This window comes from Mercenaria mercenaria, chromosome 12 (genome assembly GCF_021730395.1).
Source record: "Mercenaria mercenaria strain notata chromosome 12, MADL_Memer_1, whole genome shotgun sequence".
Lineage (NCBI taxonomy): Eukaryota > Metazoa > Mollusca > Bivalvia > Venerida > Veneridae > Mercenaria > Mercenaria mercenaria.
In genome coordinates, this window is record NC_069372.1 from 44,953,982 (window position 1) to 44,967,769 (window position 13,788).

Below are 13,788 nucleotides of genomic sequence, written 5' to 3' on the forward strand. Positions count from 1 at the left end.
TAGTTTGATAAAATTTTAATAAATTTGCTTGTGGCAATATAATTATAGTTATTTAAATTTATTCTCTTACTACATCTTGAAAATTCTTTGTAATAATAATTACCATATGAATGAAACAGATAGTTTTAAACCAGTACCCAAATACAACCTTGCAATTGGTTCATTGCAAATTGTTCCAAGAATCAACCTTCAACTGGTCTCCAAACCTGGTTTTTGAACATTCAGCACAATATTTTCGTGTAAATTTTACGTGAAAAGTTTATTCTTCTTCTTCTTATTATTATTATTATTATCAAAAGTCCAAAATGCTTGACCGTTTTATGTTAAAAACAGATGAAACATCTTTCCAAATATATGTTATGCGTTACATGGTTAGAAGAGCAATACTTTTAATACTGCAAATGAACTGTTATAGTTAGAGTATTAAAGGCAGGTTATAAAAACAATAGATTCAATAAATCATTCTAGTATATTCAGCAATATTCAAATCTTTGCCAAATGTTAAAGAAAGTAATTATTAGGAAAAGGATTTAACAAGAAATTAATATCTTTTATATTCATAACGGAAATTGAATTGCGGCAGTCACATTTTAAACAAAGGCACTAAGAGCCATTAACTTAAATAACTTTTATATAATATATTTCAGGATATCTAGGAACAAAAGGACATGGCTACAACGATCAGTTTATATTCTGCACTAAGAAAAGTGTTTTGGTAAGTAATCCATAAACATGTAAATATAAATGACCGTTCAACAAGTCAATATTTAGCAAACCGAGAACATAACATATAAACATTTATTGAAATAAATGTACTTTAGTATATTGGAGTGGTAGCACAAATTTTACACATTTGTACTAACAGCTAAAACTGTTAAGTTATTATTTTTACCTCAATAACGAGTTGAGTGTCATATAGAATATAAGGAGCGACAATTCTGAGACAAGATAGGCTTTTTGTCATACATTTAACGGTTAAGGGAGAAAATGACAAAGGTGATACACGAATTCGAATGCAGTTATTAGCAATAACGAAGTTTATTTTGAAAAGTAACTATTCAAATACCTTGAAAATATTAAGTAGCCATAAAGTCCAATTCTAATATGCAAGAAGAGTCCAAATCCTGTTCTGGTCTTGAAACCATATACAGTGACAGGAGTTGGGGCACACATCTAGTTATATTTCATTCTGTTAATGAAAGTGAGAGAATTATGGTCACTAAAGACAACAATGAGGTACATGGCCGTACTTGAATACACTTTAAAGTGATGAAATGCCAAGATAAGAGCTAGACACTCTTTTTCAATAATAGAGTAATTTTCTGGTGTTTCTTGAACCTCTTTGAGAAATAACAGACATGATGATTGATTCCAAAGTTATCTTCTTGTAGCAACATCTCAGTAGCACCAATATCCACTAGCATGAATAATTAGCAAAATTGTTAAGGCTTCAATATGTCACAGGATGAGAAAAATGTGCAGCCAGACCGGGACTCGAACCCGGGGCCCCGGAATACCGTTCCGATGCTCTACCGACTGAGCTATCCGGCCGCCTACACATTTTCTACCCGTTTTAATATTCAAGTTCTATACCGTGACATATTTTCCCACCATTTTGAAATTCGTCCTCGAATTTCAGCGGGTACTTTATATATAAGCAATTACAGGTGTCGGAGACTAACCAGTGTAATGCCGTCACGGTCCCACGTTGGGCGCCAAATGTCACAGGGTGGGAAAAATGAGCAGCCAGACCGGGGCTCGAACCCGGGGCCTCGGCTCTACCGACTGAGCTATCCGGTCGCCTACACATTTTCTCCCCGTTTTAATATTCAAGTTCTATACCGTGACAAATAATTGAAGAAAAGAAATTGATAAAATTTTCTGTATGATCCAGTCATACCAAGAAAACGCATGAGCTGTTTCTTACTGGATGGAAATGGAAAATCAGAAATAGATTCAACCTTGGCATCAATGTGTTTTACTTGTCCCTGTCCCACAACATCACTTTAGAAAATAGCACAAGCCTTACAAAATTCCCCTTTTGATAAATTATCAATTTCACACTGGCTTTTGAAGAAATCCTTGATCGTCTGCATCGGTATACGATGACGTTGTCAATATATTTATCAGATCCATTAAGTCCAGAAATAATGGAATTTACAAGTCATTAAAACATTGTAGGTGAATTTTTCATTCCAAATGGCATTACTTTATACTGAACCAATGTTGCAGCCGATGGTTTACACTTTGAACAAGAAGGTCGAGGTTTTGAAAGACTGGTTCAAAAGCTTTAATCAATTTAATGAAATGGAGAGAAAAGGTACTTCCTTATATGGCTAAATACTCGAAAAGACTTTTGTAGAATGTGACAAGATTGTTCATTTTAAATTTCCATGTAAAATTGCTGTAGGGTTATAGAAGTCTACCTCTAGCAAAACAATAATACAGACAGTATTCTCCAACTATCATGGACAAGGCGTACGAGAGTGTTAATGTTTTGTATGCAAATGAAATCTTAACAGAACATTTGTCTCAGAATTGATAGAAAACGAATGTTCTAGGATCTCTGCTTTATGCAGTACGTTTCATTCCGTTTAAATCAACCATTTCGCAAAGGTAACGAAAACTGCTCTACCAGTATAAATAGAAGTCAGTTCCGGTTGATGTTTAAAAATGGCAGCTTCCGTCAGTTAGCAACAATAAAGACGGTTATACAATTATTATTCACGATATTGCGCGCTGTTTCCTTACCATAACGAAAACTGGTTACTCGAGGGTATTTTTGTTGGGATGTTGTTTAATCTGAGTAGAATCTGAGTAGAATCTATATCTGGAGACAATTTTTCATATTCATGGATATGTTGTTTCGGCTCATCACTTTGTTGATGTTCCAGATGGAAAAGCTTTTCATATAGTTATTGTAAAATGTCTGAATTATCAAATTTCCTCACTAACAGGTAAATTAACATTAACAGGTTGTGGGACAGAGCTATTTCTATCAATGTACTCTTTTAACATATTCATATGACATGACCGTTTCTCCTTGTGCTTCCTGGGAGTGTAAATAATGTAATTCAAATCACTTGGCTTCTTTTCAACAGTATTAGGACCATAACACCTCGGTTGTAATGGTTTACCAGGGATATGTTTTGAGCAGATTACAAATTTGAACGTTCCACTTTTCAAACTTTTGTCAACTTAGTTTTGAAGTCTGAAACATACTGGAGCAAATTTAAAGATGTGTCATCTTCTGAGAGAAATTGCGTATTAAGTAATTTTAAGGTTCCACGGACAGTGTGACAAAACACTAATTCAAATGGACGGAAGCTTGTACAGAATCTCTGACCGCAAATAGCAAAAGAAAAACCCCAAAGGATACCATCATCCCAGTTCCTCTCTGTATCAAAACAAAATGTCCAAATCATATTTTGCAATGTTTTGATGAAATCTTTCTTAGTCACTTTGACTTTCCTGATAATAGGCTGGAGATTTGTATTTATTGTTTTATGCCTTACTTAAGTAATACCTGTTGAAATATGGTAGACGTGAAAAAAGAGCCTTGGTTAGACCGTACAGATTTTGGGAAAGCAACTGTTGTGAAAAAAAAATATTATTAAGACCAAAATGGATTTGACATTGATATTTCTTAAAGGAATAGCTTCAGGAAATCTTACTGAAGCGTACATAACTTTCAAAAGATACTGGTTCCCTGATTTATGTTCAAACAAGGGACGTTTGACTTGCATTTAACGATTAAGTGGAGAAAAATGATAAAGGTGATCACATTATTCCTTACCTGGAAAACCATAGAATATATATAACTTATTGACATACATGAAGCCTCAAAACTAGGACAGGCTTTACAGTAAACAATGAGTTACCAATAAAAGAAATACAAGTAGGCTTCTTTTGAAAAAAGAAACCTAGCAGAGGTCCAGTGTTGCTCCTTTTAAAGTTGTATCAGGGACATACATAACAATTGTTATCTATGTCTCTGGTTATATACGAAAAAACAGTTTCCCTGATGCAGATCACTGTGACCTATTAGGGGTCGTCATTCTGTTGGAGATGGCCAACCTTCGTATAAAGCTTAGAGTTCCTAGACCCAAGCTTTCTTGGGTTATAGTCTCGAAACTGTTTTCCTGGTCCAGGTCATTGTAACCACGCCCTAATGATCTAAAAATCAATAAGTCATCTCCAGGATATGGTCTACCTCCGCGAATCCGAGGAATGTAGACCCAAGCATTTTCTAGTTACTGAATTGCATTTTAAAATGTTCAAAAGCTACCACTGCAATAATTGTACACCGAATACTTTGGATCCAAGTCCGAACTTGGCCCTGGTGAAAGCTGCCAAATTGGCATCTTAACTGTTTTTGCTAGAACCTCACCCGACAAGCTTGTTTGTCAACTGTCCCGTTCGTTTGAGTTCACGAGAATAACTTCCGAGAAGCTATAGAAAAGCCTGGAAGAAAATCCCAATCGAAAGGACGTCTGCTGGAAGTGAAAAAAATATCATTCTTTTTTTTCAAATGTATTTTTCAGAGTTTTTTCATTGTTTATGTGCTATTTGAAAGAAATTCTAATAATTTTACTCGTTCAAGTTTATTATTAAGTTTGTAAGTTTTATATGTCAAATTACTGCCTTGTTTTGATCACGTGATTAACATTCCGACTATCGGGTGGAAAACACAGAAGATCTTCTAAAAATAGGAGACGCACAATCGAACATCTCGGAAGAGCTCTTCTTATATTTTAGCGCGATTCAATGGATATGCATATCTTTGAATACTGCGAACAAAGAATAGTACATATACATCTGTATATTTTGCTATTAATAACTGAACCGTTTCCAACATTTGTAACAATAGTATTTCACTTTATTTCTTTATTTTAAACGAACAATTATTTTCGTTTTAGAGTATTTCAAAACTTTTTTGTGCGCAAGCGCATTGGGCCATTTTAGACTGGCTACCGTAATTTCGCTAGAAAGTGAAATCTAACGCGATAGAATTAGTAGATTAGTCTAAATCCTCCTATAGTTTGAAAGGCAACACTATGGAGAAGTCTAACCTCTCCAATAACATGTACATAACAACGCATCTTTAAAATATTTGTTTTTTTTTCATTTCAGGTTCTCTTTCTGCTTCACTGTTTTTGAATGCATCGCCATCACCAACGAATATCTGTTCTGTAGAATTCCTGTTGTGGTACCTAAAAGTATGAGATCATCTTACGGTCAGCCATTACCAGAAAATAAAAGTACTAAAAGTTTCACTACACAACGTGCTCCCTCTGTAACTAGATTTCGTGAAAACATGACGACTCATGTAGCATTTTTAAAAGTACATAAGGCAGGATCAACTACTATGCAAAATTTATTTTTCAGATTCGGTTTGAAACATAATTTGAATATTCTCCTCCCTAAAACGAGAAATTATCTACACTCAGCGGACCAGAAAATGCCACTGAAAAATGGTGAACATTACGATATCTTTGCGTGCCATACTGTATACGAGAAAGAGTGGTTTGATAGTCTACTTCCGGCTGACTCGGTAAAAATCGGAATAGTTCGTGAACCGGTGAGCAGAATAATTAGTTCGGCGTGCTATTACCGCGATGTTTTTCATGTCGGCTATTTGAAAAAGATACCGCGTGAAAATTTCGTACACAATCTTATAAATTATCCATCGCATTATGATCCAGGATTTTTCTCTCACACGAGAAACACAATGGGCAAAGACTTTGGATTTAAAAGTGGTATTCGACGTACACAAGTAAAACGGTACCTGGATAAGCTAAATTCAGAGTTTTTACTTGTTTTAATCATGGAAAGGTTTGATGAATCTCTAGTAATGATGAAAAGACTTCTTAATTGGTCATTAAGTGACATTATCTATTTGAAAACTAACTCTTATAAACACAATCATATAGTCTTGAACGACACGGAAATAGCAAAACTTAAAAGCACCAGTTTCTTAGACTTTGAAATATATGAATATTTTTCTGAAGTGTTTGAAATGAAATTAAAGCAAGTTGAGGATGATTTTCATGACGAGGTCGCATTTTTCAAATCTGTGATAAATCATGTACATGCATTTTGCTGGCAAAAGAATAAAACAGAAGATGTGGCATTGTCAATTCAACAAACACAATGGAACGAACATTTTCAAATTGTCAAGTTAGATTGTAAATGGATGAAGACCAAAGAATTACCTTTCATAAGACAAATTCGCTCGCAATATCGACACTCCTCGAAATACTTGACAAGCTCAGCTAGTGCCTTTCAAGGACCATAACATGAACTTAAAACACTGTTTATTGAACTAAAAATGACAATCGTATTTATAACAAAACGGTTTTCGCCACTCACAACAACAAAAATCATGTGCACAAATAAGTGGTAGATGCGAACTTTCAATTGATTGTGAAAAGGTATATATTATCGCTAAAATAACACTTGCAGATGACAATCGGTACTGGCATCCTGAAGCATTTCTGCGAGATTGCGAGTCCGGCTAGGAGAACCTCCCTAAGAACATTGTCGTGAAAAAAGTTGTTTCTTCAGATGGTTTTTTCCACTGTGAATGGTAGAGAGAGAGAGAGAGAGAGAGAGAGAGAGAGAGAGAGAGAGAGAGAGAGAGAGAGGGAGAGAGAGTTACACACTTCGTACAGAACAACTTAATGTTTCGTATATAGACTTGCTGATCTGCTCAATTTATGTATAAAACATGTATGATTAGATGTTGTAACGTGTGCATGTGTCTTCGTTTCGAGCAAAAGAGTTCCTAACTGTATATAATACTTATTTTTGAAAGCATAAAATCTAAATAATTCCTAGTACTTATTATCTAAGAAGAGACGAATACTTTGAAAGTTTTAATATCTTAATTCATTTATACTTTTACTTTTTGAATTAAAATCAAATCAAATCAAATCAAATCAGAGGCACAAATAAATGTAATCAAATCGATAACACATGTGAATATTCTCAGCCAAGTGACATTGAGCGCCACTTTAACAAGTGTCAAATGTAATCGTTGAGACATGACCTATATTGTAACGTATCTCTCCCGGAGTGATCTTTCATCACTTTCTATTCTGAGGCTCTTACATACTTACTGCTGTCTTAAACATACGCTTGCTATTTATTTCAATATTGCTTAGTTTATGACTGAATGATAGAACGTATAGTTTTTTTAAGTTTAGAACTGGAAGTCTAGATTTCAAAAAGTAAAGATATTTTTATTATTAGAACATTGTATGTTTTTCTTTCATTGTTTAAAAAACATTTTATTTTTACGTGATGTTTTCGCATGTACCTGACCAAGTGGTTCTTGTAGTTTACACGAAACATATCATTTGTGTCATACAAGATATATCATACTATTTTATTGCCGTGACTTTAAACTTTATTGCATAGAGGATTCTAGTCATATTTCATGCCACCTATTTTGAATCATTGTCCGGGAATAGATAAATAAATCATTGTTTTAATTTAAATCCTATCTTTGTCTTCACTTATAGTAACAGTCTGTTAAACAGAACCGTAATGACATTCGGCAATTTTCGTTATATTCCGTATTTAACTAATGATATTTCGGCTTTCTTCGGATGCAAACGTAGTTCATACGAACAACTAGCTGGAGAATACCGAAATCGCATATGGAGAAAATTCGTAATCGTACGACTTTGCCGAATGTCATTACGGATCGTCTACTTTAATAATTGAGTATTACCATGTGATATACATAATTTAAACGTCCAATCCATTTAAAGAAGCCGGCTCCAATTATTACAAGGCCATAACTTGCCGTAGTCTTCTCAGAACTTCATAGTCAAGAGTACTTAGACTATACCGAGCCTCACTGTCTCAACTGTGGCCACTGTATGCTTGGAGCCAGGCTGTCTACACGCCAGTCATAGTCTACTTAGAGATAGGTTTCAACCTACTTGGTGTCAGACTGCCAACACTACAGCCCTAGTCCTGTCAAATATAGATTATATAATTTGTAGTTGTAATAAGCTCAAATTCAGTAATCTTGATCTCTCTGCATAAACGAAAATGTTAAAGAATAGCGTTGTTACTTTTCTAGTTACGTCCCTTGATATAGCAGACGTGTCAGCGAAACTTACTTTTTCCATCTGATACAGCTAGCACGGAAGCATATCTAGAATATTTCGTTTTGCCAGTGTAGATAATTAACAGTACATTGTAACTGAAAGGTGAGAACAAGTCAGCTGATGAAAAGACAAAAAAAAAACAAAACAAAAAAACAAGTGATCAGGGCCACAGCTCTACTCCAATTGCAGTAAAGCAAAATAAAAAAAACCCTGCAAAACAAAACAAAGTTGCTTTTACTTTAAAATTTAAATCCACGGATCGTTAGGGGCCGAATGGTTAAGGTTGCTGACTTAAAATTACCAGCCCCTCGCCGATGTGGTTTCGAGCCGCACTTGGGGCGCTGAATTTTTCATATGAGGAAGCCACCCAGCTGACTTATGGACGATCGCCGGTTCTTCTCAGGTGCTCACCCGTGATAAAATAAGGCATGGAAGGGCACCTGAGGTCTTTCTCCATTATCAAAGCTGGAAGGTAGCCATATTACCTATAATCGGATCGGTGCGACGGTAACCTCCTGCCCCCACCCCCGCCACTCCTGCCCCCCCCCACCCCCCACACACAAACGGATCATTAGAAAGGATTGCCCAAAAGGGAAGATTTGTCATTGTCATGGGAGATTTGAAACCGGTCATATTCAGAAAAGTTGCCCTAAAACTTTTGCAGTAATTATGCTTACGATATAATGGAAAATTTAAGGAGACGACGAGGATATTTACGAAGCTAAACATAATATCAGGTTCTACAATGCCGGTCGACAGCAGTATCAAGAATTGTAAACGGGCTACAGAACTATTAATAAAGTACAAAAATTCACATTTACATAGCTAAAGCAAAAAATTCAACAACAACACAAACAAACCCCAAAACATTCATTTGGTTCTTCTACAATAAACTCACTGCGGCGGAGATCTGGAATTGTGGCGAAATCGGTAGGATATTCTTGGGATGGAGTTGGGTTTTAGAGCAATGGAGACGGCAGGAAGCGACTACATATATTCTAAAATCACGTTTATGAAAAAAGAAACATTGTTTGATTAACTTTACCGCTGAAATGTCTTTAGGGGCAAAGAAATGTTTCTAGAGATTTAAATAGTATAGAACAAAAACAATTTGATAATTGCAGGGGATTATAATTACGTATAAAGCACAATACCAGATAGAAAATTGGTAACAAAGGCCCAGAATCTTCGATCAGACGACGTTTAGAATTCATGAACAAAATTGATCTATATAAGGCATATGACGTCACAGAAATCCTAACCGTACTAAAATATATGGTGGCGCAGAAGTCCTAAGCTTAAAGCTTATCTGAACCACTCTCGAGTATACTTCCTGGAAAATCCAGTACTGGTGTCCTCTGAGAAGGTCTGGTTTGGCTCGAACCTCCGACCATTGGGTTGAGTGTTTACCGTATTTACAAGTATTTACATGTACATTTATTTCATAGGATAATTATCAAATTGATAGACTAAAAAAATTACACATGCGTAACTTTAAATAAAGATCTCAGTTGGTCAAAGCATACAAATATCACAACTGCAAATATAAAGTAAAGAGCTCACCCAGAATCAGCAAGAGAAATGTCAAAACAACGACCAGATGTCAAAGAAACCTTAATGTCCGACCGAAATTTCATAGAAAGGTATCATATTCTAGCTGGGCACATACACTTTGCACAGATATTAAGACTTTTGAAATAACACATTATACTGGGGAGCAGCAGTACGCTTAATATAATGTCAAAACGGACATTTCTTATACATAATTATATGCATTATGTTCTTAGAAAATAACGGTTTTTACACGAATTCGGGACACTAAATTTTTCTTTGCAATCAACTCTGGAATGGTCCTAGAAGACCAATGACTTACTTACACCAAGATTCAACAACCGGGTCTTTTCTTTTCAGATTTCATTTTTCTTTGGTAATTTCATCTTATTTACAACAAAGTGTGTAATCCCATTTTAAGGAACATAGTAGGAAATAGCCTGGTTAAGTTATTGAAGGGTTGAAATCCTAATAAAGCCTCTGCAAAACTACTCATGGAGATTCACAATGGTCAGCTCTAGGCATAAAACGATCTATTAAAACTATCGCTTAGAACTGGTCAAGCCCTAGTAGATGGAAGAATGCAGTCGCTTCGATCCAGTATACAAGGAAGGTCAAAAATCCGGGGCTAACAACTATCAATCTATGCATATTACATCACCCCTCTTTTCGAGTGTTACGTGCAGCTACGCGCCTGAACAAGGAGTTTAAAAGTGGAATGGACAGGAGAATAAAAGTAATACACTATGTGTATTTGCAAGCATAAAATACAGTTGATGGTGTAAAAAAAAAAAAACAAGAAGGATTTACAGACAAAAGCAGTTTAAAAACAGGTCAATCATGTTAAGCATTGTGTGCAAGTTTAGCCACACCCTGCTTAAATTGGTTCAGTGTGGGGTCTTGCACAAGATGTGCCGGAAGATAATTTTCCAAAGCACTGTGGTGGCTGGAAGAAAAGAGTATTTATAGTAATTACAGGTAGTGAGGATCTGGGTATAGGAGTGGGGATGCATATGTCTTGTTAGACGAGATGGGGAGCTGTCATAAGGAGGAAGTAGTACAGCAACAATAGGCCTATATCCTTAACATGCATTGCCTGTGAAATGATGGAACATATTTTAGTTTCTAACATCACGTCTTACTTTGACAGAAATAATCTATTCAGTCATAACCAATATTGTTTCAGTTCAGAGCTTACTAGTACCTTTGAAACAAAACTTATAACTTTTACACAAGAGGTCTTCGAGAATCTAGAGAATGGCCAGCAAACTGACAATTATGTTAATGCACTTTGCTAACGCTTTCTAAGAGGTTGACCGCCATAGAATAATACATAACCTCCACTGGGAGTCCATTCATTAGCATCATAGAGCAAAAGTCATTTCTCAAAGACAGACCCCAAAGTGTCGTTGTTGACGGCTGTCCCTTATGCACTCTACCTACAGTTCCTCAGGGTTCAGCAAATGGCCCCTGTCTCTTCCTGATTTACCTTAACCATTTACCAACTCCATTAAAAGTAACAGTAGATTATTTGCATATAACACCATTGTGTGTCTTATGCGGAAATCTTAACGTGTTACACAATTTCTGCAAAATGATCTCCATTCCCTAGAAGCATAGGAAAAGGACTGGTCAATGAAGTTCAACCCAGATAAATGTGCGGTACTAGAGACTACTTGAAAGAAAAATAAACAAGTATTTACAGGTACATTTATTTCATAGGATATTATTATCAGATTGATAGAATAAACAAAATGCACCGGAGTCAATTAAAGTAAAGATCTCAGTTGGTCAAAGCGCACAAATATCATAACTGCAAATTTAAACTAAAGAGGTCACCAAGAACTAGCAAGAGAAATGTCAAAACAACAATCAGAAAAGTCAAAGAAACAGCATATAACACCTTTATGTCTGACCAAAACTTGAAAGCTGCACTACCATCTGACATTCATCACATACAATTCAACGAATATAAGTATAAGCAGATCGATACGTATGCAAAAACTATAATAAAACAAGCAGTATCGTCTCATCTTAAAGAACTTAACTTGCAATCCCTTGAAAATAGCAGTCTCCACACCTCTATCTCTGATAAAATTCTATAAAATAAAGTTTTATCTTGTTGAAACTTATCATAGCAATATCATACCCATATGACAGTAATATTAAGTTTGAGAATCTGTTCACATGTGTTTGTTGAAAAAGACGCTTAGCCTAAACATAAACATACTTTAGATACCTATACGCTTCATTTTGTTTGCTGTTTCGGTTCAGCACCTATTTGCAACAGTAATTCAGTTATGTAATAACAGTCTTTAAAACCTAACCATTGTTCCCGGATTTTGTACCAGAACTAATCTGTGCTCCACAGGTAACTGCCAACTTCTCCATCTGAAAGAAAGGTGGAGGTCAAATGTCTTCAGATGAAATGTCTTTAATCAAATCGTTGCGGACTCGAGACCCAAGATCGATTGACCTGTGCTCTCTCCCTTTTGAGCTAGCCGGTTTGGTTTTGTGTATTTCCTTATATCGCACATAATGCTGAAGTTCAAAAACACTGTTTACAGGACTAGCTTCTTCACATAAATGACTGTAAATATAAAGTTTATGATCATATGACTGAACAGGTTAATAGTGTTGTGACTTTTTATTGATACTTCATCTACAATAATAGTTACATCAATTTAAAATGACACAGAAACATAGAATGTGTAATACATATTACAGACAATTCCTTACTTGACAGACGAAAAGTGTCCTATTTCTTCTTACAAATATTTTTAGATATAACTAAAGGTAGTGGTAACAAATTCTAAATTGCCTCACGGAAAAAAAAGCTCAGTGTCTGACAAGTAAAGAATTATGCTGTATTTTAATAGTATAAAATAGCGTAAGATAGATTATTCTCTCTATATACATGTAATTGATACAATTTAACAAGATTATTAAGTTGTAACGTAACACGTGTAAAGTATTTAAAGCGACTGGCATCCAGGTCGTTCGACAACAAGAAAAAAATTCTTTAGAAATCTTGAAAAAAAATGCTATATTTCTTAAGAAGGCTTTAAAACTTAATTACTGTCAAACTATATATTACCACACCCTATAAACGACTGTATTCCCCCTCTTCCTCTTGCGAGTGATCAAAACAATAAACAGACACGCAAAAGGTAAGAATCGTCTTCAAATTCATTATTTGGCTTTACACTGTACGTGTATTTAAGTTAAACGATAAGTCTAACATAAATATGTGTATATGGTGATATAATAGATGAAACTGACAGGTAATGTTTGAAAAATGTTGACTGATCACACTCATTGCATGAAAATTCAATCGATCAAGTCGCGAAACTGATGAATATCACGCCAAATTGATTTGTAATCCAATTATCTATTATGTTTTCTGTAATAAGTATGCATACTCCATAAATATATGTAAATAAAATGTTTCGTTTCTGTTGCGTTTTTGAATGAAATTAATTTTTACCTAGTCGGTGAAAAAATATTTACTGTATGCCGACTTGCCAATTTTGATATTTGATCTGAATGCGTAATTGCGAGTGATCCTGTATTTCATCTTGCGAGTACAATAAGCGATTTATGTTCCTCAAAGGCGTAAATGAAATAGAAAATATGCATACAAAATTGTTTCTTTTGATCAGTCGTCATATTCATAATGTCATTTAATGTCGACCCCAATCATGCGATGCTTGTACTAATCCATTGGGGTTGGGGTGGAGTGTCTGTGACTCGCTATCCTACTGAATTAAATAGTTAACTGAATGCTTCAGCGTCGTTTACATGCAAGTGTTCAGTGTTGGTTTTAAACACATGTACTATTCTAAAATACGAATTAGAAACTGAATGTATACACAGGGTCTCTACTATGTCTTGCAAGAAATTAACCGTCGATTTCCTATGGAAATCACACGAAGAAATGTTACCTTACGATTTCAAGATATCGATGAGATGAGGCAGGAGAGGACTATAGGTTGATCCCAGTCTGTCTGTCCGTCTGTATCAAAATGATTCTCTGATTTAAAAAAAAAATATTTCACCCGCAAGTATCCTGCGAATGGACGTATAAATGGAAAAGGATAACGAAAACATTGTC

General features: G+C 35.2%; 1 protein-coding gene and 1 non-coding gene across 2 annotated transcripts; one reads left to right on the plus strand and one right to left on the minus strand.

Annotated features, from left to right (window-relative positions):
• Positions 1-1,479: 1,479 nt before the first annotated feature.
• Positions 1,480-1,551, minus strand: Trnat-ggu (transfer RNA threonine (anticodon GGU)). Its single transcript has one exon. It is a non-coding gene; the product is annotated as a tRNA-Thr (tRNA).
• A 3,743-nt stretch (positions 1,552-5,294) lies between these two features.
• Positions 5,295-6,521, plus strand: LOC123533317 (galactose-3-O-sulfotransferase 3-like). The gene is made up of 2 exons (XM_045314961.2): positions 5,295-5,972; positions 6,466-6,521. Exons 1-2 carry the CDS (start codon positions 5,318-5,320, stop codon positions 6,519-6,521), a joined length of 711 nt encoding a protein of 236 aa, XP_045170896.2. The 5' UTR covers positions 5,295-5,317.
• Positions 6,522-13,788: the final 7,267 nt, after the last annotated feature.